Below are 25,896 nucleotides of genomic sequence, written 5' to 3'. Positions count from 1 at the left end.
CTCTTTCCAGAAAACTGGAGTGCAGCATCTACTACGACATCATCTTTAAATCCATCTATACACCTCTTACAATACATAAATTGCACAAAGATGAAACAAATTCCATGCTAAAATAACCAAAAAGAAGTAGATCAAATTTCCAAATAAAAGAAGTTATACCAGGAATGTGAGAAATTAGGTTTTATGCTACATGCCCGATTAAATACTAGGAACATCTGAGAGGAATTAGATGGAAAGATCAAACACATTGGTTGCAATCCAATACAAAAGAGGAATTATGAAAATACAACAAAACATCCTGAGAAAACGTACTTTAATGAAACAGTATAGATTAACATAATTTAAGAAGCCTCAGCGGCTGGTTGGGTCACCCCAAACTTCACCAACAGCTTGTTCAGAGTCTCGGGTGAGCAAACTTGATACTTCACATTGCCAGTAGGAGAGAGGAAAACCTCAGCTAATTCAAGCTTATCTGAAGTTAGGCTTGTGCTGTCCATTGTTTTACTGAGCACCTTCAGTGCAAGCTGGACCCCCTCTTCCCTTGTCATATCATCCTTATAATCCTGTTTAAGCATTGATTGTGCAGCCTGGTTGTTTGCACCAATTGCTGCGGCTTTCCAACCTCCATAGTTTCCACTTGGGTCACTCATATAAAGCTGAAACCCAAAATTTTTGTCCCATCCTGCAAAAAGAAATGAAACGCCAAAAGGCCGGAGGCCACCAAATTGTGTGTACCCTTGCTTTGTATCACAGAGAGATTGAACTAGCTGCTCAACAGGCATGGGCTCTTGGTAAGCAAAAGTGTAGCGTTGGGCTTGGACCCTAGCAGTGTTAATTAGGATGTTGGCATCAGACATTATTCCAGCCACAGCACATGCAACATGATCATCAATCTTGTACATCTTCTCAGTGGAAGCTGAGGTTTGCAGGAGTTTGGAAGTAACCTTCTTTTCACCAACCAAGACAACCCCATCTTTTGATAATATCCCAATTGCGGCACCTGCATTTCCAATAGCCTCCATTGCATATTCAACTTGGAAGAGACGACCTTCAGGAGAGAAGATTGTTGTACGACTGTCATATCTCCGAGACATTTTGAATTAGACCTGGACCAATAAAAAAGGAAACTATCATGACTTGAATGAGCAAATAACCAAAATGAAATAACATTAACAAGGCTAACCTACAAAAAAATTTAGAGTAGAGAAAATAGGACAAACCTAGAAGCCAAAGCACACACAAACAGGCAGAAGACCCAACTTAAGCACTTGAAGTACATATGTTGAGATATGATAATCAAAACATATTTAGAAAGCATCCATGAACATGAATCAAAAGCATACATATTTGCAACTTTGAAGAGATTTAGAAGCTATTTCAAAATGCTAACAGATGATTCAGGTAATATATAAAAAGGAAAAAAGATGTGTACACATACAAAAACACACAAATATATGTAGAAATAGACATTAGGTAATAGAAGGCTACAAGATGGGGGTAGCTTTCCCACAGCCAAATCCATCTACTCTCAAGGATTGAAACCAGACCCCACCAATATTTTAGGAAACATACCACTTGAGTATGATAGCCATTGGCATAATTTTTTTTTTGATAGATAATAAGAGTTTTATTGATGAAAAAGAACAATGTGTTTACGATTGTAAACACACTGCCCTTGAAACAGATACAATCAAATCATAAGGAAAGACTAATAGAGTTAAGGAAATCAAACAAGGAATTGCAATGCGTAAGCCCCCAAGTACGAGACCACTCAAACAAAGTCCTAGCAAGCAAGGTCTTCAACTTATCTATAGGACTCTCAACGCCCTCAAAAGTTCGGGCATTGCGTTCCTTCCATACCAACCATAAAAGGCAAGCTGGCACCAAATTCCAAACCTTTGAAGAGTAAGTTCCCAACCAATTCCTCCAAGCAAAAAGAAGAGAAACAATAGTGTCCAGCATCACCCACTGAACCCCAAACATACTAAGGACCTCACTCCACAAAGCAGATGCAAACTTACAATGGATCAAAAGGTGATCCACAGTCTCCTCATCACACCTACATAAACAACACCAGTTGACAAGGGGCAAGTTTTTCTTAACAAGGTTATCAATTGTGAGAATCCCACCCCTAGCAGCAGTCCATAAAAAGAAAGATACTCTTTTAGGTACCTTTACACCCCAAATGATCTACCAAGGGAAAGAAACAGAAGGGGCTTTCAAAAAAGCAATATAAAAGGATCGCACATCAAAGACACCATTACGATTCAGCTGCCAAATCAAGATTTCCTCCCCCTTCCCACTAGGAATCCTGGCAGAAACATGCCCATAGAAAGAATAAAACCTCCTCAACTCCCCTTCATTAAAATTATGTCGGAAATGGAAGTTCCAACTCCTACCTCCCCCATCTGGTGCAAAGATTAACATGTCAGAAATCAGAGCTTCCTGAACCACAGCACATGCAAATAATTTCGGGTATAATTCCTTCAAAGGAGTAGGACCACTCCAAGGGTCGTGCCAAAACCGAATATGATTGCCAAAACCGAATATGATAGCCATTAGCATAATGATTTGATGATAATAATAAATGGTAACTAGTAAAAGAAAGAATCAACACTACAATGTAGAATTGCCCTTTCCAAAATACAGAGGAAAAATAATATATTTTATATTTGAGATTACACTTCCTTTTTTTCTTCTTTTTTTGATAGGTAATAGAGATTCACACTTCATTTGATTTGGGATAATCTTTTAGGATTCCTGAGAATTTTAAGTGAATTCCTCATTCCAGAGCATTCCTAGTTCTGGTTGCAAATAGATCAAGGGATAGGCACAAAACCCCTCACATTTGTAGGACTGTGAATTTACTTTAAATTATCCACATTCCCATAACTTGGGAAAGTTCTTCTTTTTAAAAGTGACAATTACACCCCCAATTTAATACCATTTGACTAACTAAAACAGAATACTTTTCTAATCAAACATCTCTTCTTTATTCTCAGGTGCTTATGGTCTTATGCTATGCATTAAATTTCCTTTATATATATTCACCTTTAACAATTATTGTTAACTTTGATTTTTTTTCTTTTTCTTTTTCTTCTATTCAGAACTGATTAGTGTTTGAACAAAATAAATCAGTTTGATAGACAAGGCCTGATCCCCCCTGATAACAATGAAACAAAAGAATTTGAAATAATTATTTTAGTCTTTTATGTGTCAATCAGAAATGATAAACTTTCACTTTAAGGGATTTGACTTAATTCACAGTTCATACTATATTTTTCATTATTTATTTGTAGAAGCCATGTATAAGTGATGGGTAATACGCTTGACATTTTGAGGAGAATAATTAATTTCTAAAGGACTAAGAATAAACCCAACATGGTGGCCTCATATTCTCCTAACAAACCAAAAGTGGATATAATTACATTTCCAATCATCTAATTTATAAGGAATCATATTCCTAGGAACTGGATTTTTTTTTTTTTTTTTTTTGGATAAGTAACGAAAAAAATTTATTAAAAAGAAACATACCAAGTACACCGAGGGTGTACTCAGGGAGAAGGAGAAGTACATCAATTCAAATTACAAAGCTCAAACATATCTAAAAGAGTAAAACAAGGAGGAGAATGAAAAGCAAAACTCCAATCTAACAAAGTACGAAAGAAAAAGGCTTTTAATTCAAAAATAGTCCATTCACATCCCACAAAACTTCTAGCATTCCGTTCTCGCCAAAAACACCACATAATGCAATGCGGCACAGCTTCCAAAAAGTTATGTTTCTATGCCTGCCAAAACTTCTAGGAACTGGATGTTGAGAGTACATTAGATTCCACGAACCAAATGCTCCATTAGCTCCCTATTCATTTATCTACTATCAATCTAGAACTCTTTGATGTAAAAACTCTCAAACTTAACGACATATTCCATAGCCAAGCTCAGTAGCATAAGATTAAATAATAAACAAGCAGGCGCTAAGTAGTTGGAGGGCCCTATTGTTTGAAAGATATCCCTACTCACAATTGATAGGTAGCAACCTAAGCACGGACACAACAAAAACTTCTCCACGTCCGTCACAATACTGACACACCTAAGACACAGTTTCATGTGCCTCAAAGCAGCAATGTAATTTTTTTTTTTTCACTTAACTTTTCTTTTCTTTTAGTGTTGATGTTAAATATAATTTATTGTACTTGTTCTTATTTTTTACTATGCCATATCTATTATTACTTTTAATCAAAATATAAAAGTGGAAGCTTTGTGCACAAATAATTCAAGGAAAATTGAATATCCTAATCAATTTAGTGTATAAACAATTCAAGGGTTAGCGCACCCTGCCAATAACAGCATATACTGATCAGTTCTAGGGTTCATGCAAAAATTGAATGCTGTTATTGCAAACAAAATTAGGGTTTTTACAACAACCTAGTCTAAGTATAAGAGAGAGAGAGAGAGAGAGAGAGAGATCAGAAATGTGGAGGAGTGAGGTTTAAGAGAGAAAGAGATGTCGAGAGATATTTTGATTACCAGATGCAGATCGGACCAACTGAAAGCTTCGATCGTTCACTGTTTCTTCCTGGGTGAAAGCTTGTTGAATAGCTTCGCTCTCTCAGTCCCCTCTGCTAAAATAAATCTTCTTTCTCTCTCTCTCAATCTGCCTTTAAAAAGAGAACCAATAGCTCTGCTTCTTTCTCAAGAAATCTGCACATAAATAAACGCTCCTTTTTTTCGTACGCGGCTGTGCCTTGTGATTTGGATGGGCCGAGTCCAACACTTTTTACTAACATATGTGGGCCAACACCTATTCGTTACACTTCCAACCCAAGCAGCCCACTTTAACTCTCCCTTTTTTTATTCTTTTTTTTTTTTGGGTGAAACAATGATTCCTAGACAAGAATTATAAAATTAAAAATGTAATGAGAAGAAGCAACCTTTTTTTTAGATTTTTTTTTCTCATAAAAAAAAGGAGAAGTAACCTTCACTGAAAAATAGTTAGAAAAGTGGTGGAACATTTGAACACAATAAAGAGACAATTGCATATCAGCGTACGTAATTATAAGAAAATTATATAATCAAAAAGTTAATCATAAGTCTCTTAAATTGAAAGAGATAAGATATGACAATAAGATAATGTGGTGTCATTCGTGATAAATGTTTATCTACTACAAATACAATAAGGAGTATGATTAAGTGTTAATATACAATCATTGTTTTTACCATATAAAATTTCTATAATTACATACATTGGTGCACAATTGTTCATTTACTGTTTGCAAAGAGTTCACCACACTAAGCAAATCCTTGAGTGGAGCCCATACGAGATGCTAGGGTTTTTTTTTTTTTTTTTTTGAATTTACTAGATGCTAGGTTTAAGCCCACATTAATGTAGCCATACAATTCTCTGTACATTTGGTGTATTGTACCAATTTGTTAAAGCAAATCACCTTCAATAATTTCAGAACTCATACAATTTATAAAAGTCTGTTATCAAGACCAATGACGACTTGGGGTAATGTTATTGAAAAAAAAAAAAAAAAGCAGCTTATTACATATTCATTTCATTTATTTTTAGTAATTTTAGAATTATTAAAAAAATTATTTATCACGGCTTATCACATATTCATTTCAATTATTTTTAGTAATTTTAGAATTATTAAAAAAAATATTTATCACGGCTTATTACATATTAATTTCAATTATTTTTAGTAATTTTAGAATTATTAAAAAAAATTATTTATCACGTCGCTGATCAATCCAGAGAACCAACAAGCAATCTCCTTTCCCATTAATCGTCCGATTCAATTTTCAAAGTCCACTTGAATGCCTAGGTATTCCATCCACACAGCCCCATCCAATGTTGAAACAAAATCAAGTTTGAAGAGGTTTGGAGAGATTCCAAAGGGAAAATTCTCCAGGTCAGCAAAACTAGAGATGTAATTGGAGACCCGATTTGAGTTGATGCAAGGGTTACAAAGCTTCATTCTGTGATAATTGAGGAGACTGCAAGATTGTCATAGATGCCATTCTCAACGGATATTAATCGAACATACAAGACCATTGGCATTTAAAAAATTCTAATAAGCTTGAAAAAACCACATAAAGCACACAATCAAATAAAATCACGTCTCACGTCTAATTAAAATTTGGAACTGAAAATTTTAAACGGGAGGTATATTACATAAAAGATTTGTAATGAAAAAAATGATATGTAGAAATCCAATAAAAAGGAACGGAACGAGTAATGAGAAAAAAAGAAAAAAAGGCTCTACTCATCAATATCGAAGTAAAAAAGATCATCCAATTTGTTTAAGCGGAAAATAAATAGAGACCAAAAAAATGGTGTCGCTTCCATTTCAGTCTTCTGCCAAGAGCCTCTGAGCTCAGGCATTTCCGGCCCCATCAGGATGAGTTCAGATTCGAACTCCAGGTAAAAATCCCTGGAGTTAATTTCATTTTGCAATAGGTTGGGATCAGTATCCAGTCTGCCACGTGGTTTGCCTCCCTCTAGGCCTGTACATCATTTGAAAGACAAGTTTCTGTTGAAGTGCAAGGTTACCTGTTTAACGTTTCCAGAATAACCCTTCTCCCCAAAGCTATTCTGAGCATGAAGTCATGTTCATGGCTTTGGTTGCCTGTTGGATTGAAGCTAAATGGCCATTACCTTCAAAGTAGGATAGCTACATATTACAAGGCATTTTCTGTTCAGCAGCAATCAAATAAGATCATATATACTAAAAGATAACATGTATATAGCTTTGTAATCATATAGGCATATGGCAGCAGTGCAGAGGATGACGGTTACTGCAACAAATTTGGCAACCCTCTCCATATTCTACACTAGAGGTGAAGAAAAATCTGAAAGTAACAAAATATAAATGAAAAAGAGAGAAATCTTAAAATCTAATTAAATTGTATGTAACCACATTTGTATCAACTTTAATGTTTTTTCATTGATTTTCATCAAGAATTTCTATATCAAGAGTTTTTTTCTTAGTCCCTCAGTTACAGAATCCATATATAGGCAACTTGCTACGGACGCAGGGGAACCTAAGAGTAAAAATGATGTACGAACCACCAAAAAAGGGGACTCAGGATGTAGTTGGTTACATAATTCAAATCAGCGAACAGTCACAGTGTACAAAATGTTAGGGCAAACCAATGTTTCACCAAAAGAGCTGACAGGAAGAGGTGTTCATCACAATTAAGCACCTAGAATAACCGCTTTCTACAATCTGGCGCACCACAGTAACAAGCCATCTGTTTTATCTTTCCATCTGGACCATACACACTATCAAGGGCATAGCCATAGTCATACGTCAGTTCCTACAAGAAAAAAAAAAAATGGTTGGTCACTTCAAATATCAGTTGAAAAAATACTCTTTAGTGCAAGATTATCATAGCAGTGCAACAACAACAAAAAAGACTGTTCGAACAAAATTATCATAGCAGTGCAAAAAAAAACCCACAATTAACACGTCAATGAATCTCACCACTTTGTTTTTCTACCTAGAGGCTCTGCTAAAAAAAGGGTTGAGAAAACAATGAACATCACCACCTTTGCAAAAGACTCTAAAAGTAACGGAAGTCCAACCAAAATATCAAGTGCATTATCAGTCCTAAGTAGCATGTCCACTTAACATAAGCAAGCATACACCTATACTTTCTTCCAGCCTTACTCATCCTTACACATATGCAATGTTTCAAATCTAACCCATTCCTCAATTCATCAAAGGAATGGATTAATGGGTTTGTAGTTGAACAATTTGCTAAACACGTGAACCACTTTCTAATCAATGATGTTAGCATGAAAGCATATATGGTTATTATTTTACAGCATAATATTAGACTCATAAAAAAAAGCTCAAAATCAGTAAACCACTTTCTTTTTAAATTATGGTAGATGGAAATATGCAACAGTTCAACAAACCAATCCAATAGAAAACTAGATCTTATCTGGACAGAGAATCTAGCAAAGGTAGACCTAACAATCAAGACAACAAGCCTAACAAGTTTGGAAAAACTTCATTAAAAACCGCACCGCACCCCAAATGGCACTCACACTCACACTCACACACAGAGAGAGAACCAGTGAAGAACCTGCAAAGGAGGTATGTTGTCTGCTGCAAATAGCATTACTCGAGCAAGCTTGATGTCATGGTGTGAGCTCAAAACACATTGGACAAAAAGATTAGGCTCACAACTGTGATTAATAAACCTGGCAATATTTCCGGTTGAACCTGCATCGATGCAAAACTCTGGCACACTTTCTGATCTCAGATCATCATGTCTGTCTGAAGAAATGATTGTTGGTACAGATACATCTCCAAATCGCCTCTGTTAAGGAACAAATATCAGACAATATAAATTCAGTGCGACTTGAAAGTAACAAGGATAAGGAGTACATTAATTCATACGTAGATGAAGGGCAGCAGCATAAATCAGCAGATCATAAATCAGACATTTAGTTTCTCACCATAGAAAAATTCACATAGTCCCATCAGTTTCAATCATGATTTTGTTTCTTCGAAATTTTTAAATAAAGTTTTATACTTTCATTAGTAGCAAATGGAAAAATGGAACACAGGAACAAGTGATACAAATGTCCATAAACTCTTATCATATGGACAATGAAACTATTTTAGACTTGTTCTCAATCAAGCAGAATTTAGCTTCTTGATTCATACTTCAATTTATCAATACAATCCAAAACTTTAAGATAATACACCTACTTCATTTCAGGGGAAATGCTGCTGCTTGATCTCAAAGCACTAAAACATTAAAAAAAAAATTAAGAGGTTAAAGCTTTGGCAGGACAAAGACACCTTTATGTAGTTTTATATAGCACATAACAGCAAATGAACAGCTTGATTTAGTAAAGTAATAAATGCATAATGCAAATTTATTGAGGTTAAAATAGCAATACCTCTCTTCCACCAAGACCCCTCATTGTTTGCAAGCAATCAATGTCAAAAATATAATTATTCTCAGAGACACTATCTGTATCCTCTGTGTGCATAAGTATTCCTGTGTACTCACAAACTGGTGCCCCAGAAGGTATGAAGTCCCAAGATCGAACAGCCCACCCTTTCTTTGGAGTGCGGAAAACCTGTTAACACCACCAAAAGATTTTCATGTATCATTTAAATTTGTTGATAGTCTTAGATCGATAGTGAGCATTTTAGGAACTTGAGGAAACAAGCTCTACCTCAAGTCGATACTTCAGCCCTCTCTGAGATGTACGGTTCAAACAATCTGGTCCACAGCCACAATTTGGACCACATTCAAAGACAACATCCTTGGCTTCAATTAATCTGGGAGATGAAACAGATGCAAGGACACCATTAAATCATATATTAACATATAAATTCTCTATAACTCAAGCTAAAGTCCTCCCACCTAAAACATATTTCAACAAATTCAATCAAGCCTAATATTATCAATTAGCTTCTCACCTGCCACCATCACGAGATACGTAAGGAAAGTCTGAGCCATTAAGCCTAGCACAAGCACAAGTCCTGGGGTCCACACATTTTCCATTGCAGTTGCACCCAGGGACATTTGTGGGAAGCTTCACATTTTTTGCAACTTGTATAGACTTGCAATACTTGTAACCTGAAAGTTAAGTATGTAACAAGCATACCAAAGAACTTTATTACATTCAATCTGAAAAACAGTATTAGAAGCGAGAATGCAAAAGGAAAATACAATAACAAAGCCTTAACAAAAGAAATGTTAGAGATGGCTCTTGGTTGTAATACTCTTCAAGAGAAGAATGTGCTAGGCTTGTAAAGATGCTCATCCAAGCTTCTTTGTAACACACAAAAATAGAGCTTGAACTTAAGCTCAATATTTCAGCCCATCTGAACACCTTAGCAATCCCAACCTCAAGCCAATACACATCTCCCTCTATTTTATGTGGCCCTCATTTTCTATGCTCCTCCTCCCCATCATCTCTTCTGCCAACCTAGTGTCTTCAGAAAGTTTTCAGAAACCTAAGAGCCTCATGCCAACATCGCAAATTTGGACGTAACAACATTAGAAAAAGAAACTCAACCTCACTTTCCTTAATTGGCAAATAAGCCAAACAATGAACTCAATGAAGTGCTTTAAACAGGCTTGTTGAGGATAAAAATCAATTAAATAAAGCCAATCTAATCTCATAACCATTAGCAAAGAACAAAACTGAGACAACATGGCAAGCCAACATTCTCAAAAAAATTCCTAAGATCAGGGAACCCATCATAAATGTATCAAAGCTACTGTTTAACTTGCCTGCGGGTGCAACAGGTGGATCATCAACCAAATTTGTAGCTGGAATGGGAATATCCTCTTGACCACCAGTGATGTCCTCACACACCAACCTTAGCCATAAGATAATAAAATTTAAGCACAGTTTAAACTTACAATTTAGAATATAAAATCTTTGATTCTTGATATTTTGTTCTTTACGTACCCACGTATTTCTGAAACAGACTGCGGCACACGCCCATAAGAAAACTGAACCTGCAATTAGAGAACTTTTATAAACTAAAGATTCATTAAAGGCTCACTGGCTTGCCAAACAAGAATAGTCTAAATGAAGATGGAATCCAAACTTTTCTAGAAATTAGAAAGAATACAGTTCAACAGTATACATCATATCTGAGATTAGCTTGGCATCTGACTCATTACAGAAGGCCAACCATGTAATCAAAGACAAGGGTAAAATTTCAGATCATAGAAATTTATTAAAAGTAACTACCAGCTAGTCTTCAACAAACTCCAAACAGAATTCAAAACATGTGACATGGCTCCACACTGTCAGAACAAGGCCTACTGCAATTAGTTGCTCAGAAATGACTGTTTTCATTTGAGTTGCTAGATATTCCTCCACAAAAAGCAATAGAGAGGTGGTTGTGTATTTAGTGTACCTTGCTTACTCATAATGCTCCATTTGGTTGGGTGGAAAAAGTGTAGGATGGAATATGAGAGTTAAAATTTGTTTGGTGTGGTGGAAAAGAGAAAGAATGGAAAGGGGTGACAACTGGGTCCATCAAAAACCATCCTCCCAAATTGGGGATACAATGATTTTTACTTGGAATTTACTATTTTGCCCAATATTTTTTATCCATTCTTTATGTAATAAGGGTATAATTATAAATTTATTCAAATTATAGTTTCTATCCTTTCACTTTTCCATCCTCTCCAAACACACTAAGGAAAACTGGAACATTTTCTATCCTTCCTACAGTTTGCATCCTCCCAACCCAAATGGACCTTAATGGTATAATTTAGTTGACATGAGTAGCCAGGACTACGACATACAAACATTGTCATATCACTTGGCTGATATTCTCAATTATTGTTTTTTGATAAGTTGATATACTCAATTATTGTTGACACATAACTAGAGCATAAAGTGTATCTTCCTCTTTCAGAAGCAGCTAACTAAAGATAAGCTCCCACCCACAATATGTCAATACCTCGGCTGTCTTCAACGTTTGAGATTTCCTAATCAAACAACCAAACAAATGTTCAAAGGGCAATTCTAACAGCATTCCAGAAAACCATTGGCCAGGTTCCAATAAGACCAATCACTCTCCAGTCAGTATCATACTTGACAGACACAGTGTTCCACAAAGTTGGGATAAAATCTGCTAACTCAATTTGCTGTAAGACGCCTAGAGTGACCTTTTGTTTTCTTCTTCCCTTGTAGTCACCCTCTTCTTTCTTCCTCAAGGGGAGACACAACTCTAGAATCCGACATGGGAATGCCATTAAAAAAAATTATAAAAAAAAAAAACCCGGGCTGGCCTACTCTCCAATCAAACTAATCATCTATGCCAAACTCCTCTTATCCAGAAACCAGAATCAATATTGGAACAATAGGCATGTCTGTCAGACAATCAATGAAAATATGCAAACCTGGTTAGTGGTCAATAGTGGCTGCCCGTCTTGTCGCCTTAGGCGAAACTTAAATATGGTAAATCCAGAAATACCCTTCTCTGCCCAGTAGTGAACAACCTGTAAAGAGAAAGCAAATTTGATTGAAGAAATGGAAAGTTATAGTGAATTGCGTGCACTGGAAAATCAAAAATTCATAGATCTCTCAAGTTTAAGAAAGCAAAAAAAAAAAATTTAATATCAGAATGCAATCAATGAATAGTTTTCAAAAGATCCCCCACCACTGAAACGATTGGATCAAATATATGTTGCAAAAAAAAAATTTTATGACGTGTTCGTTTGAGAACAGCTTATTTAGTTTTTTACTAAAAGTGTGCTAAAGTATACTTGTACCTCGAAAAATTTTGAAAAAGTGAGAAAATACAGGAAAAAGTGAGGTCTTAAAAAGCGATACATAAAAATTAAAGGCTAAAGCTAAAAACTGAAGCTGATGCCAAACAAGCTCTAATGTGGAACCTCACCAAAACCATGTATTAGGTAATCTAGGGAAGCTCTTAGTGGGGATTGAATCTAAGATGTCTAGGTCTACAGTTCATCCCAAGCCTCCAACCAACTAGGCTGCAAACATTATCATCAAAATTATCAAAATCTCATCAAAAGTAGTACAAACCCGGGAGAAGCAAAGGCCTTGTGCACTAGCTATGAAATTTTTCTTTTTTTACATCATAAGCGGTACAAAGAATTCAACAAAAATAACTCATTCTATCTCCCATCATTTAATCTCAAAAATTGCAAAGTTTCATATATGAATTATTTGTGCCCAAACAAGGACCTTCACATAAAGATTAGACAAAAGAACAGATAACCAAATGCTAGCCCTAACCAAAATAAATTTCTGCTTAAAAATTGACTATCAATACAATAAAATTATAAATCTTGGGCATCATCATCACTAACATTGTCATATGACAAATTCACAACTCTACAAATATAAGACAAATGAACAACAAATGAAACCAACACATGAAAGCCATATCAACCATCACACACTGTTCAAATCTTAGAAACTAGCTGAAAAACTACTGTTTGCCCAAAAATCTTAAGCAATCAAGAAAGGGTGATTTAATCATTATTCTAACACTCTCCCTCATGTGTGGGCCCAAATTTTCCCTTTAAAAGTGGGGCACATGTGAGATTTTAAAATTTTTTAAATGGGAGTTAGAGTAAAGACAAGGTTTGAACTTAGGACTGTATTATCTAAAACCCATAAGCTACCGGTCCCAAAAGCTTAAACTGTCAAGAAAGAGTGAATTTGGTCATTTGACCATTATTCTAGCATTGGCTATATCTCCATCAAGACCGAGACCAAAAATAAAAAATAAACTTCAAATATTATAGTGGAAATAACATAAAAAGGCAATTTTAACCCAAGAACACATTCACAAAAGAAAATTCTGTAGGAATTATTTACTTTTACCACGTAGAGTCTTTTATTTTGAGTAGTGCATATTCAGGATAAAGCCAACAATTCATTGTCAGTGAAACCATGAGGTGCACTTAAGCACAAAGGCCTCCAAGACCCTAGGTGCAAAGTAAAAATATGTGCTTGATTGAAGCACACGTTTTACAAACATAATGTAGTAAATTTTTAATGGACAATATAATAATCAAGTGATCAACTACAACAAATCACTAAAATTTAAACATAGCATTTTATATAATTATTTTGTGCTATACAGTAACACAACTTTAATATTTGATAAGCATAGTCAAAATGAAGTACATTGTTGTATTAGATACACCAAAAAGCAAAGACCAAAAAGCACTAGAATTGTAAGTAGTGACTTCTATGCCTAAAAAAAGCAATGCATTGCAAGATCTGTAACCCTCATCATCATCCTCATCTAAATACCCCACCCCCACCCCAAAAAATATCCAATGTCAAGTAATTATCATCGAGGACAAGCTCATGTTCAGCATATTAATTGGGTTCTCTTCTCCATTCTCCTGATCAACCACTAATTGTAATCTATCTTTCAACCATACTAGATCCATCATGTAAAAGAAATAAAACCATGGGGCCCTCCAATATTTTTCCTCTTCTTATAGAAATTATAATGAGGAGAAATCTTATTGTGTAGTGTATCACTATCACACCACAAGGTGACTATTTTTCAACAAATCAAGGGCCCATGCCAATAGTGTGCTTTACAAAGAAATTGCATTTTAAAACCCAAGAAAGGTGCAAAAAAAGTGTGCTTTACAAAGAAATTGCATTTTAGCCACGCTTTTTAAAACACAATTCACTTTAGGTGTAAAAAGCACTTCACTCTTCATGCTTTGCACTTTAAGAACACTTTAACCAACTGCAAAATTTTCAATTCCAAGTATGATAAAGTACCACATGCATGTTGGAAAGAAAAATATATCCCCCAATTAGTTATCTTTGTTTATATTACTTAATTCTTCAAATTAACTATATGCATCCAGAACTTAGATCAGTGTTGTTAGAAGCGCGCTTAAGCGCAAAGCCCTTGGGGCTTTTTCCCTCTAAAGCGAAGCTCCCTCTCAAAAGCACGCTTTAAGCGTGCTTTTTTGAGCTTTTCGTATATTTTTTTATAAAAAGTCTTGATTTAATTTTTAGCCATTAGATCTAAATATTTTTTATATAAGCCATTGATCTAATCTATAAAAACTAATAGTGTGGTGTGCTACCATACACCTAAGCCTATCTCTTTAGATATTTTTTAACTTTTAACCACAACCACTCAAACGAACACATCAGACACTCCCAACCCCACTGCTCCCTCCCAATCACAGTGCTCTCTCGGTATCAAGCTCAAAGATTCAAAGGTACGTCTCTCTCTCTCTCTCTCTCTCTCTCTCTCTCTCTCTCTCTCTCTCTTTTATATTCTTCCTTTTTAAACCTTTCTTTTTTTACCTTTTTGAAACCCAGACCTCAATCTTCTTCTCTTCCTCTCTCTCTTTTTTTCCCCTCATTCTGAAACCCACGACATAGTCACATAGCTCCTCTTTCTTCTTTTGTTTTTTTTCTTTTCTTAAACCTATTCCATTCTCTCTCTCTCCTCATTTTGAAACCCACGACCCAGACACACAACTCCTCTGTTTCTTCTTCTTCTTCTTTTTCTTAAACCTGTTCCATTTTTTTCCCTCATTAATGAAACCCAAAGCTACTCTCTTTCTTAGTTGGGTCATTCATGAAAAAAAAAATGTATGAATGTATGAAATTATTTATGTGTTTAATTTTTTAGTAACTTTAGTCACTTTAATATATGTCAACATAGCACTTAGACTCATATTGAATTTTTCTTAAATTTATTAAGTGATTAAATTATTAACTAACGTTAGTAATTAGTTATAGGGCAGTAATGCATTATGGCTACTGGAGATTCAAATTCAAGAAAAGATATTGCATGGAAGTATGCGTATCTAGCTAATCAAAACAATAAAAATGATTTAACTTGCAATTTCTGTGGGAAAGTTGCAAAAGGAGGGGCTTATAGACTTAAGCAACACTTGGTTGGAGGTTATAGAGCTATTGTTGGCTGTCAAAAGTGCCCTGAACATGTGAAGGAAGAAGTTAATCAATATATGCTGAGAAAAAAAAAAAAAACAGAAAAAGAGCAAGTAAATTTGACGGCTGAATTTGATGATGTGGCTTTTGATGAAGAGGAAGATGAGGTTGCTGAAGTTGATAATCATGGCAAACAAGTGCAAAATGTAGGTGGCAGTGGCACTAGTAAAAAGAAACCAAGGCATGTAGGTCCTATGGATGCATTTGTCTCTCCTCCTAAATCAACACAAATGGGAAAGAGTGGAAAGGGGGTCCAAACAACAATTAATGATGCTTACAAGAAAGAGTTAAGAGGAAAGGCTTGTGTTGATAAAGCAAGGTGGATGTATGAAACAGCAATTCCATTCAATGCTGTTAATTATGATAGTTTCAATGCTACAATTCAATCCATTGGACGACATGGAATTGGTATGAAGCCCCCAAGTTACCATGAAGTGAGAGTTCCTTTATTGAAAAAGGAAGTAGTCCACACCAATGATATAACGAAGAGCCATAAAGAAGAATGGGCAAGAACTAGATGTTCCATTATGTCGGATGGATGGAAAGATAAAAGTAATAGATCTTTGATAAATTTTTTGGTGAATTGCTCTAAGGGAAGCATGTTTATCGAGTCTATTGATGCGTCTTCATATATGAAGACCGGAGAAAGGATGTTTCAACTACTTGATAACATGGTGGAGAAAATTGGAGAAGACAAAGTTATACAAGTTATAACTGATAATGACTCAAGTTATGTGATGGCAGGTAAGAAGTTATATATAGAACTATATATCTTAATCTCATGAAATTAGAAAATAGTATTCATATTTTATTTTTCTTTTTTTCTTTTTTCTTTTTTTGATAAGTAATAAGAATTCATAGATAATAAAAAAAGATACACCCAAGCACACAGGGAGTATACAGGGTGGAACAAGTCAAGAACGAAAATTACAAAAGTCAAGTAAATTCAAAATAGAAAAAGGATGGTTTCTCCACACAGAGAACCATTCAAGTAAGGTTCGGATGAAAAGAAGCTTGAGGTCAAGCATAGCACGCTCAAAGTCTTCAAAGCATCTACTATTCCTCTCCTTCCAAATACACCACATCAAACAAAGAGGAACGACCTTCCAAATAACTCCATTGCAGTGGCGACCAAAGTGCCCTTTTTATTTTTTTCTTAATTGTTACTAATTGTCATACTTATATTTTTACATTATTAGGACGATTATTGGAGGAAAAAAGACCTCATTTGTATTGGACCCCATGTGCTGCCCATTGTTTGGATTTGATGTTGGAAGACATTGCAAAGCTTCCTACAATCATGAGAACAATAAAAAGGGCAATTGAGCTTACTGGGTATATATATAACCGTACTGGTCTCATAAACATGATGAGACAGTTTATAGGGCAAAGGAACTTGCTTAGGCCCGCTAAAACTCGGTTTGCTACATCCTTTCTCACATTATCAAGTATATATAAGCAAAAGGAAAACTTGAGAAAAATGTTTACTTCAGAGGATTAGACCCGTAGCAAGTGGGCAAAGGAGCTAACAGGAAAAAGGGTGGCTCAAACAGTTCTAATGGCTACATTTTGGAACACTGTTGTCTATAGCCTTAAAGTGTCAGGTCCTATTGTTCGTGTGCTTCGATTGGTTGATGGAGAGAAAAGGCCTGCCATGGGATACATTTATGAGGCTATGGATCGAGCTAAAGAAGCAATTGAAAAATCTTTTAATGGAAGGGAAGAAAGATACAAAGAAATCTTTGAAATAATAGATCAAAGGTGGGATTGTCAACTCCACCGGCCTTTGCATGCGGCTTGCTATTTCTTGAATCCAGAATTTTTTTATGATAATCGCTCTGAAATTGAGCAAGATGAAGAGGTGATGGCTGGCCTATACAAATGCATACAAAGGTTGGTTCCAAACATTAATCAAAAAGATAAGATTCTTGAAGAGTTGACATCATATAAGAGAGAAGAGGGCCTCTTTGGGTTGGAAATGGCTAAGAGGCAAAGAAAGAAAAAAGCACCAAGTATTTGCTTTGTTAGCTTTTGTTAGTTGTTACTTATTAGTTTGCCCATTTTATTAAATGGAAAAATTATTTAGTTCTTATAAAGTTTGAGTTGAGGGTTAAGACTTAAGAGTTAAGACCATTTTTTATTTTCCTTAACAGCTAATTGGTGATCTGCTTATGAAGCTTCAACTCCAAGTTTACAACAATTTGCTGTAAAAGTTCTTAGCCTAACTTGTAGTTCATCAGGGTGCGAGCGGAACTGGAGTATGTTTGAACATGTGAGTGACTAAAAAGTTAGGGACTTAATTGTGAAATTTATTTCATAATTTAATTATCATGATATCATCATCTATGCATATTAATATATGGCTATATGGATTGTGTAGGTGAATAGCAAGAAAAGAAATAGGTTAGCACAATCCCGAATGAATGATTTGGTATATATCAAGTACAACAAAGCCTTGAAGCGGAGATATAATTTGCGTGACACAATTGATCCAATCTCCTTGAAAGATGTAGATTATAGCAATAAGTGGTTGATTGGAGGAGTAGAAGAAGATGAAGTAGAAGAAGTTGCTGAAGATGATCTTGTGTTTAATGATGATATTTTGACATGGAGCAATGTTGCTAGAGCTTTTGGAGTTGAAGAAGAAATATTCAACTTCAGATCAAGAATGGAACCATTAGGACAAGCTACAGGTTCAAGTTCTAGTTCACAACATGCTCCTCATGATGGAAATGAAAAGGATGAGAAAAATGATGAGGGCTACAAATCTTGTGATGAAAATGATGATGGTCCCTTGCTTGATGAGAATGATGATGATTATGTAGATTAGGATTTCATTGCATATTTGCATTGATTTTGTTAGGCAAAGATAACATTACTTAACATTCTAGTACTTTTTAGCCTTTGCCTTTTTGGTTCTATACTTCTATTTTGATTCAACCATATTTTGTAATTATGGCCATCAAATATCATGGTTGCATATATTTTGTAAAGCACAATAGAATTATGTAAATGTTATATAAATTATATAAAACGATTTATTGTAATCTATATGATTAATTGATCACTTGATTGTTGTATTGATCATTAATCATTTTTTTTAATTTATTAAATTTTTTTTTTTAATGTGCGCTTCACATCGATCAGGCGCGCGCTTGCGCTTTGCGCCTAGGCTCCAGGAGGCCTTTGCGCTTAAGTGCGCTCAGCGCTTTTAACAACACTGACTTAGATATTTCAAGCAAAGAAACTCAAAAAAATTAAGAGGTAAATGAAACTAATGCAAGATAGAAGTCAATGGGGACCCAAGAAATAAAACAAATTATATAGAGATGTTTTAGAAAATCACCTGGTACAAGCCATCATACGTGTAAACTTTGCCACAGTAACTGCTTTTAGATTCATGGCCACGAATGACTCTTACAGCAACTTTCTGTTCCACACAGTTCTGCAATTGAATGCACATCAGGTAGAAGTCAAGTAATATTATTTTAAATTCAGAAGGAACTTCATACACTCTCACTAGTTCTTGTGGCAAACTGATTTCCCTCATTAGATCACACTGAACTTCTGGCTAAAATCAGGACTAACCCAAAATATAAAAATTAAAATAAAAGAAGAATGGATCAACTACAGAGTGTATCTCGAACTGTTGATCCAGTCCGCACACACACACACACACAATGGTTAATGTAAAGATAAAGTCACTTTGGTTATAAGGAGAATCGTGACAAGTTCCATGCAAGTGAGTTATAGACAGAAAAATGTTCAAACATGGGAGAGCTTTAAAATACACACCTTGAGTGCCAAATTTCCACGTTCCATTTTTTGATCCTGAATTTGACGTTTATTACCAGTTAAATCATGTCCACCTTGACCCGTATATAAAACATCCTCAGCATTATCCAAGTCATCCTCATACATGCCAGACAAAACAATGGCAACTGCTAGTGGGAATGTTTTGCCCTTGTGCTCCTCCTGTTTCCAAAAAGAATATTTTTCATGAATTTTAATTTGGTTTAGATTCCTAACCACATCAACAAGAACAAATGCCATTTCGTCAGGGATTGCTTTTAATTATTTAGTCCATGGTTTACAGTACAGCATCTAAACACATAGCATAGCATATACAAGGTTATACCACTAAAGAACAACAGAAAAACTTATAAAAATAGCAAAACTGTAAATAGTTGGCATTCTCTTTTAAATATATATGTATATGATAATTCCATAGTTGGGGGAGGGAGGATTTAAATCCTTGATGTCTCCATTGAAAATATTAGGAAGTGCCAACTAGTTGAGCTAATGTTATCAATACCGTTTCGGTGCCAATTTTGGTTTGTCTACTGGAACGAAATATTTCGGTACCGGTCTATTTCGGTGTACCATTTCAAAATTGCAGTTCTATATATATATATATATATATATATATATATATATTATTGGTCAATACCCATATAAATTACAAAAAATATTAAAATAAGTCCATATTTTAACTAATATATCAATCTCAAGTTCAATAATCATAATCACAATAGTAATAACAATAATAACAATATTTTAAAAATATAATAACGATAGGATTTATTATTTACTAGATTATGGGAGAAAAAAAAAAGGCCCAAAGAGTATCAGGTGGAGGCTACAAATGAAAAGACACAAAGGCTGAAACATTTACTCTACTTTTCAAATTCCCATGTTAGTCACGTGTAGTGGCTCACAAAACAAAAAAGTGGAATATAAAAGTCAAAAAAAAAAAGCAAAAAGAAAAAATTGGAGGAAAAATGGACAGACCAAAAAATAAAAAGAAGTGAAGGAGTGAAGAACAAAGGTTGAAACACAAAGAAGAAGCCAAGAAGGGGCAAGCTGCTGGGTGTGTTAAGACTACCGCGAAGCGGTGGTGAGTGCCGTGGGTAGGTTTATTCATGTAAATAACAGTCATTAAACTTGAAAGTATCAAAAAAAATTATGCATTTTTCAATACTGGCCGAAACTGTTCTACCAACCAAAATTCACCGAAACCGGCCGGAATGGCCGGAACAGGCCAGCATGAACCAAAATTCAGTTCGAAGTGGAACAAAGGGGTGATTCGTTCTGGTTGAGAGGCTGGTACAAACTATTCTGGCCATTCCAGACAGAACAGAATGGTATTCATAACAATGCTTTTAAGTATAATATGCAGACAAGTAAATAGCAAATGGCATGCATTGGTAGTGTGGAACCAAGAAACTTAAGACCTCTAGTTCCCAAACTACAGCCTCAACTAACTATGCTACCTGAGTAGTAAATGGCTTAGTATTCAAAGATAGTGCTTCCAAGAGAATAAAAAATTTAGGTATATAAAACATAAAGCTATCGAATGCTAAGCATATGAGAATAAAATGTTGAGCGATACCATTTCAAACCTAAGACCTCTAGTTCCCATCAAGAACCCCAACAAACTTTGCTACCCGTGCAGGTTGTATTTAGCTTAGCATCCCACAATAGATTTCTTCTAAGAGACAATAAAAATTTAGTTCTATAAAACATAAAGCCACTAAGAAGATAGTGCTAATGAAAAGCCAATTAGCTCAGTGTTGGTATAACAGTGAGGCACACCTAAGCGCAAAGACTTCTTGGAGCCTAGGCGCAAAGCTTGTGCAAGCTTGATTGAAGTGAAACGCACATTTTAAAATTTTGATTTAATAAATTTGAAAATAATTATTAATGGACAATACAACAATCAAGTGATCAAATAATTATATAAATTGAAATAAGACATTTTATATAATTCATATAACATTTATATATGTCCTCCTTTTGGAGTTTTACCACAAAAATTGCAAGTCAAGTCATTATTATTTTTTAGATCTGCTAGATTTGAGAACTTCCATGCAATATCCTTTCTTGAATCTCCAGTAGCCATAATGCCCTGTTACTAATTACTAATATTAATCACTAATTATACGACTTAATGACTACAAGTCTATAAGAATTGCTCAATATAAGTAGTACTATGTTTAACATCAACTACCAAAGTAATTAAACGATTAACAAAAATAAATTATATCATATTTTTTATTTTCCCACAAATGAACTAAGAATTTCAGGACAAACCAATTATGGTAATTGGTACCAAGCAGATACTTGAAGGGGAAAAATATAAAATAAGAAGAAGATGGATGGGTTAATGTTTCAGGGAGAAAAGGACAAGCATAACAAAAATAATAATAGAGGACTATAGGGTTGTGAGTTTCAAGACAAGTTTCACTAAAAATATGTCAAATCAATGGTTTACGTCAATAATGTTAGGATCCAATGGTTACAGTTCAGTTTTGGGTTATTTATCTGAACATAAAAAAGCACAAAAAACACACTGAGCTTTTTTTTAAAGTGCGCTTTGCTTTGGAGGCAAAAAGTGCTAGAGCCTTAGCGCTTAAAGCGCACTTTTACCAACACTGAATCAGCTTGAGCAATATCATTTCATAAAGCTTTTAAAAACATAAAAGAACATTTCAGTACAGCCTATTTTCAAATTTTCAATATCCTCCATGAGTTACCTATTAAAATAAACTCCATGAGTACCAAAAGAAAAAAATTTAAAAAAAAAAAAAAAAAACCAAACAACAGATCCATCTGCATGTCAATTGATTAAATTTTAGAAGACTATTTATTTAATACGACAGCCTTATATTAATTATACATCCAATCATGATACTTGTCATGAAAAATGAAAAACTATAGGAAGAAAATGTATTGCTTGCATTCTCAAACACCCATAACCAGATTAAATTACCAATTTGCTGTAATTCTGCCCCATATAATCAATGCCATTCAGCCAGTGACTATGAAAACCAACAGCAACCATTTCAGCCCGTGAATAGAACTGATGCCCAACCCTAATGCCTGCCATCAAAAAAGCATTTATCAATACCTTCTAATAAAAACTAATTACAATGTAAGTGAACAAGTAGATATTAAAGATTATAAGCTATAAACTAGTTCAAACAACAGCAAAACACAAATTACCAAACACAACAAAAGAGCTAGCAACCGACCTGGAATATTACCAATTCTTTTCTCAGAGTACAATATTTCACCATTCTCCATCATCTGCCAGAGATTTTCATTTGGAAAAACAAGGGGTGGATTTTATCAGAACGTTGTAACTGCAACCATTTTAATACCATCATATTCTCCACAACCAACATCATTCACCATTATCATAATTCAGAAATATGACCATAGACAAAGAAGATGGATTCAAGAACTTATGTCATTCCCACATTACCATCATCACCTTTAATACCATGAAACACCATGTTACTTTACATGTTTCACACAAAATATTTTAGTGCCTATTTAATAGAGCAAAAGGGTAAAACTAGATTAAGAGCATGAGTTGCTTTAAAGTGGCTATTGTTCAGAATGTTTCAGACTAAGGTTTAGTACAAAATATAACATAAGAGATAAACCCTTCAAAACAAACAAGAGGGAAGAATGTAACATCGGTCCAAAGGAAAATGACGTAATAATTAGTATAAAAAAAATTAAAATTAAAATGTCATGTTTTGCAATCATTATTAGTGAAATGGATGATGATGATTTACCGCATAGTAAAAAATTATTTCTAGAAAGCTATAGTGAAGATTCTAAGAAAGAACCATTAGCCCTTCAACTCTCAACTTGCCTTAGATATGGCCTTCAAATCAGGTCGCTTGGCCTTGCTCTTTGTATCTTCCGGAAGGACAGGGACAACCAGTTTCTGCACAAATCAGTATGTTAACATAGCACATAAACATCACAGCAGTTAAAAATCACAATATACAACCCATAAAGCTTCAAAATGCAACATCAAAGCAAAACAAATAAAAACCCTGGTGATAAAAATACAAAACACACCATTGTACATAAAAATAAAGCCCTAAGAACATATAACTAAAGTAGATGCTAACCTTAGATTTCGAGCCTTTGGTTGCTTTTGACTCTTTTTTCTGCACAAACCCATGTCTTAATATAGCAAATAAAACAATAGCAAACACAAAATCACAATATACAAATAGAACCCATCAACCCCCTTCACCCCAAAATCAATTTCAAAGATATAAAAACCCTAATAAACACCAAAATCCAAAACCACAAAAAAAAAAAAAAAAAAAAAAAGATAATGTTAACCTTAGATTTTGAAACTTTAGAGGCTTTCTTATCGGCTTCGACTTTTCTGCACCTCTTTTCCTCTTCCTACACACCCAATCCAAAATACATATACGCATTTAAAACAAACAAAACACAAAATCAAACACAAAAACCAAAAAACAAGAGAGGGCAAAAAAAGTAACAAACCTGAACAAGAAGGAGGTAGTACTTGTTGAACAATCTGATAGTCTCCTTGACCTTAGCAATGTCACTTTTCTCAGCCACCACGCTTTTAACGGCGCCATTTCCGGCCTCGGAATCTTCGGCGCTCTTCGCCACCTCTCCATTAACCTTCTTCTCTTCCTCTTGATTCACATTTCCACCAATACACCTCCTTTTATAGGTCTTCTTCTTCTTCTCGCTGCTTTTTTCTTCGCTTCCTCCTCCTCCTCCTCCTCCTCCTCCTACTGCTGACGCTACAACTTCTTCGTTGTCATCCAAGAGCTCCACTCTTCGCCGAACCAAAAGCTCCTTCTCGACTCGCTGCTTCTCCTTGAGCCTCGGACTCACCCTCTTCTGAAACTCCGAATCGGTCCTCAAACTCACCTCTCCGTTCGAAATACTACTCTCCTGTACACATTTCGGCGACTGCACAACCATCTTCGCCACACCAAAAGAGAAAAGGAAAAAAAAAAAACCCTACCTACACGCAAAACCCAAAATGTACGGAAATGAAAGGAAAATCAAACAAAGTTGAAAATAAAGTGAGTGTTAGACGGCCAAACCTGATTTTGAAATTAACGATTAAGAATTTGAATTTGAATTTGAAAATTTGTTAGGGTTTTGAGAGTTGATGGTGGCGGTGACGGTGGTGATAGGACTAGGAGAGAGAGGAGTAATAGTAAAAAAAAAATTAGTTTCTACTACAAGAATCGAGGAGTGCAGCAGAGGGCAGTGAGAGTGAAGTGGACAAGCCTTTTATTATAGCTTTATATTTTGTCTTTTGGTTTTTTTTTTTTTTTTTTTTTTTTTGAGTTTTCCTATTGTTATGGATTCCCGCTCTACTTTTTCATCTACCTCGCAAACAAATGAGCATCAAGGCTGACTGTAAAAGGAAAGAGAGAGAATGTGTATGTGTAATTGCGGTTTGAGTGACAAATGGGACAAAATGTACCTAAAAAAATTTATATTTGTATGCGTTAAGAGTCATATAATAAAGTATTAAAGTTTTTAACTGCAAATATGTATATTTTATATATGGTAATTTGGATATTTCAACTGTTAATTATTCTTGCAACGTGATTGACGTGGAGGAGACGGGGTGATCACGGTCATCGAAGATAAAAGATTAATAATGAGAGAGAGAATTAGGAGGTTTGTTGGTGGCACTGGCATCTACCGATTTGGAGTTGAATTGCCATTTTTTTATTTGACCCCCCTAAATTTTTATTGGTTCAATTGAGTCGTTTGCCATAATTGTGGGTGATATGGGACCATTTGGTAAGAGATTCATGTGTGGGTGAAAAAGTATATGAAAATACGTGTTGTGGAGTTTAAACAACAGTTTTCGTTGTTTAAACATCGTTACCAAACCAAACCATGATTTCCTCCTATATTGTTTGCTTGTATTTATCAAATCAAATTGACAAACTATTACGGGAATATTATTTAATGTATTGTTTTCCAAATAAAAATGTAAGAGTAATGTTATAATTATAAACTATTTTATAACATTTTTACAGATATCTTGTGTGAACAATTATTCTTCACCTAAAGTAATGCTACAAACTTTTTTATAAACAAATTTACAAACTGCTGATGTAATCAGTGATTATTGGTAAATAAAAATGTGATATTAATGATAGGCCTAAATGAAAACTAATAAAAGTTAGCCACATCAACCGTTTGTAAAAATGTTGTAAAATAGTTTGTGGCTATAGCATTACTCTTTCACCTAAACCCACCATTAACATTACTTTTTAATTTATCAATAACCACTTATTACATCAGCAATTTCTAAATTTTTTTTGTAAAAAAGTTTGTATCTCTAACATTATTCAAAATGTAAAGATTTCTAAAACTACCTTCCTTAATTTAAATTTTTAACAAAAGAGACGTATTGATTTTTAAATGAAATAAATATTAAGTTAATAATTTATTCAAAAAAAAAAACTTTTGCCTTTGCGAATAATGCTAGAGATTTCAACTATTTTACAAAAAATTTTACAAGCTGCTAATGTATTGAGTGATTATTGGTAAATAAAAAAGTAAAATTAATTGTAGGCCTAAATAAAAACCAAAAAGAG

At 34.6% G+C, this 25,896-nt stretch overlaps 2 protein-coding genes across 6 annotated transcripts; both read right to left on the bottom strand.

Moving 5' to 3' along the window:
* Positions 1–113: 113 nt before the first annotated feature.
* Positions 114–4,710, bottom strand: LOC126714507 (proteasome subunit alpha type-4-like). The gene is made up of 2 exons (XM_050414684.1): positions 4,528–4,710; positions 114–1,106 (listed from the first exon to the last, which is right to left on the bottom strand). The coding sequence occupies exon 2, from the start codon at positions 1,092–1,094 to the stop codon at positions 342–344; it is 753 nt and encodes a 250-aa protein (XP_050270641.1). The 5' UTR covers positions 1,095–1,106; positions 4,528–4,710; the 3' UTR covers positions 114–341.
* Positions 4,711–6,090: 1,380 nt separating this feature from the next.
* On the bottom strand, positions 6,091–24,563 carry LOC126714505 (histone-lysine N-methyltransferase, H3 lysine-9 specific SUVH4). 5 transcript variants are annotated; one of them, XM_050414681.1, is made up of 17 exons: positions 23,798–24,563; positions 23,630–23,695; positions 23,410–23,448; positions 23,145–23,219; positions 22,513–22,567; positions 22,251–22,360; positions 19,274–19,453; positions 18,825–18,923; positions 11,905–12,003; positions 10,454–10,503; positions 10,273–10,361; positions 9,453–9,612; positions 9,206–9,311; positions 8,924–9,106; positions 8,098–8,334; positions 7,210–7,323; positions 6,091–6,677 (listed from the first exon to the last, which is right to left on the bottom strand). In XM_050414681.1, exons 1-16 carry the CDS (start codon positions 24,248–24,250, stop codon positions 7,210–7,212), a joined length of 2,115 nt encoding a protein of 704 aa, XP_050270638.1. In that variant the 5' UTR covers positions 24,251–24,563; the 3' UTR covers positions 6,091–6,677. The 5 variants fall into 5 exon arrangements, with proteins under 5 accessions (XP_050270638.1, XP_050270637.1, XP_050270636.1 ...); XM_050414680.1 differs by having other exon boundaries at positions 6,091–6,661; XM_050414679.1 differs by lacking the exon at positions 6,091–6,677 and having other exon boundaries at positions 6,877–7,323; positions 23,798–24,293; positions 24,376–24,562.
* Positions 24,564–25,896: the final 1,333 nt, after the last annotated feature.

The sequence above is a fragment of the Quercus robur genome, chromosome 2, assembly GCF_932294415.1.
Source record: "Quercus robur chromosome 2, dhQueRobu3.1, whole genome shotgun sequence".
Taxonomy (NCBI): domain Eukaryota; kingdom Viridiplantae; phylum Streptophyta; class Magnoliopsida; order Fagales; family Fagaceae; genus Quercus; species Quercus robur.
Note: the sequence above shows the minus strand (reverse complement) of the source record. Positions and strands in the feature narration are given on the sequence as shown.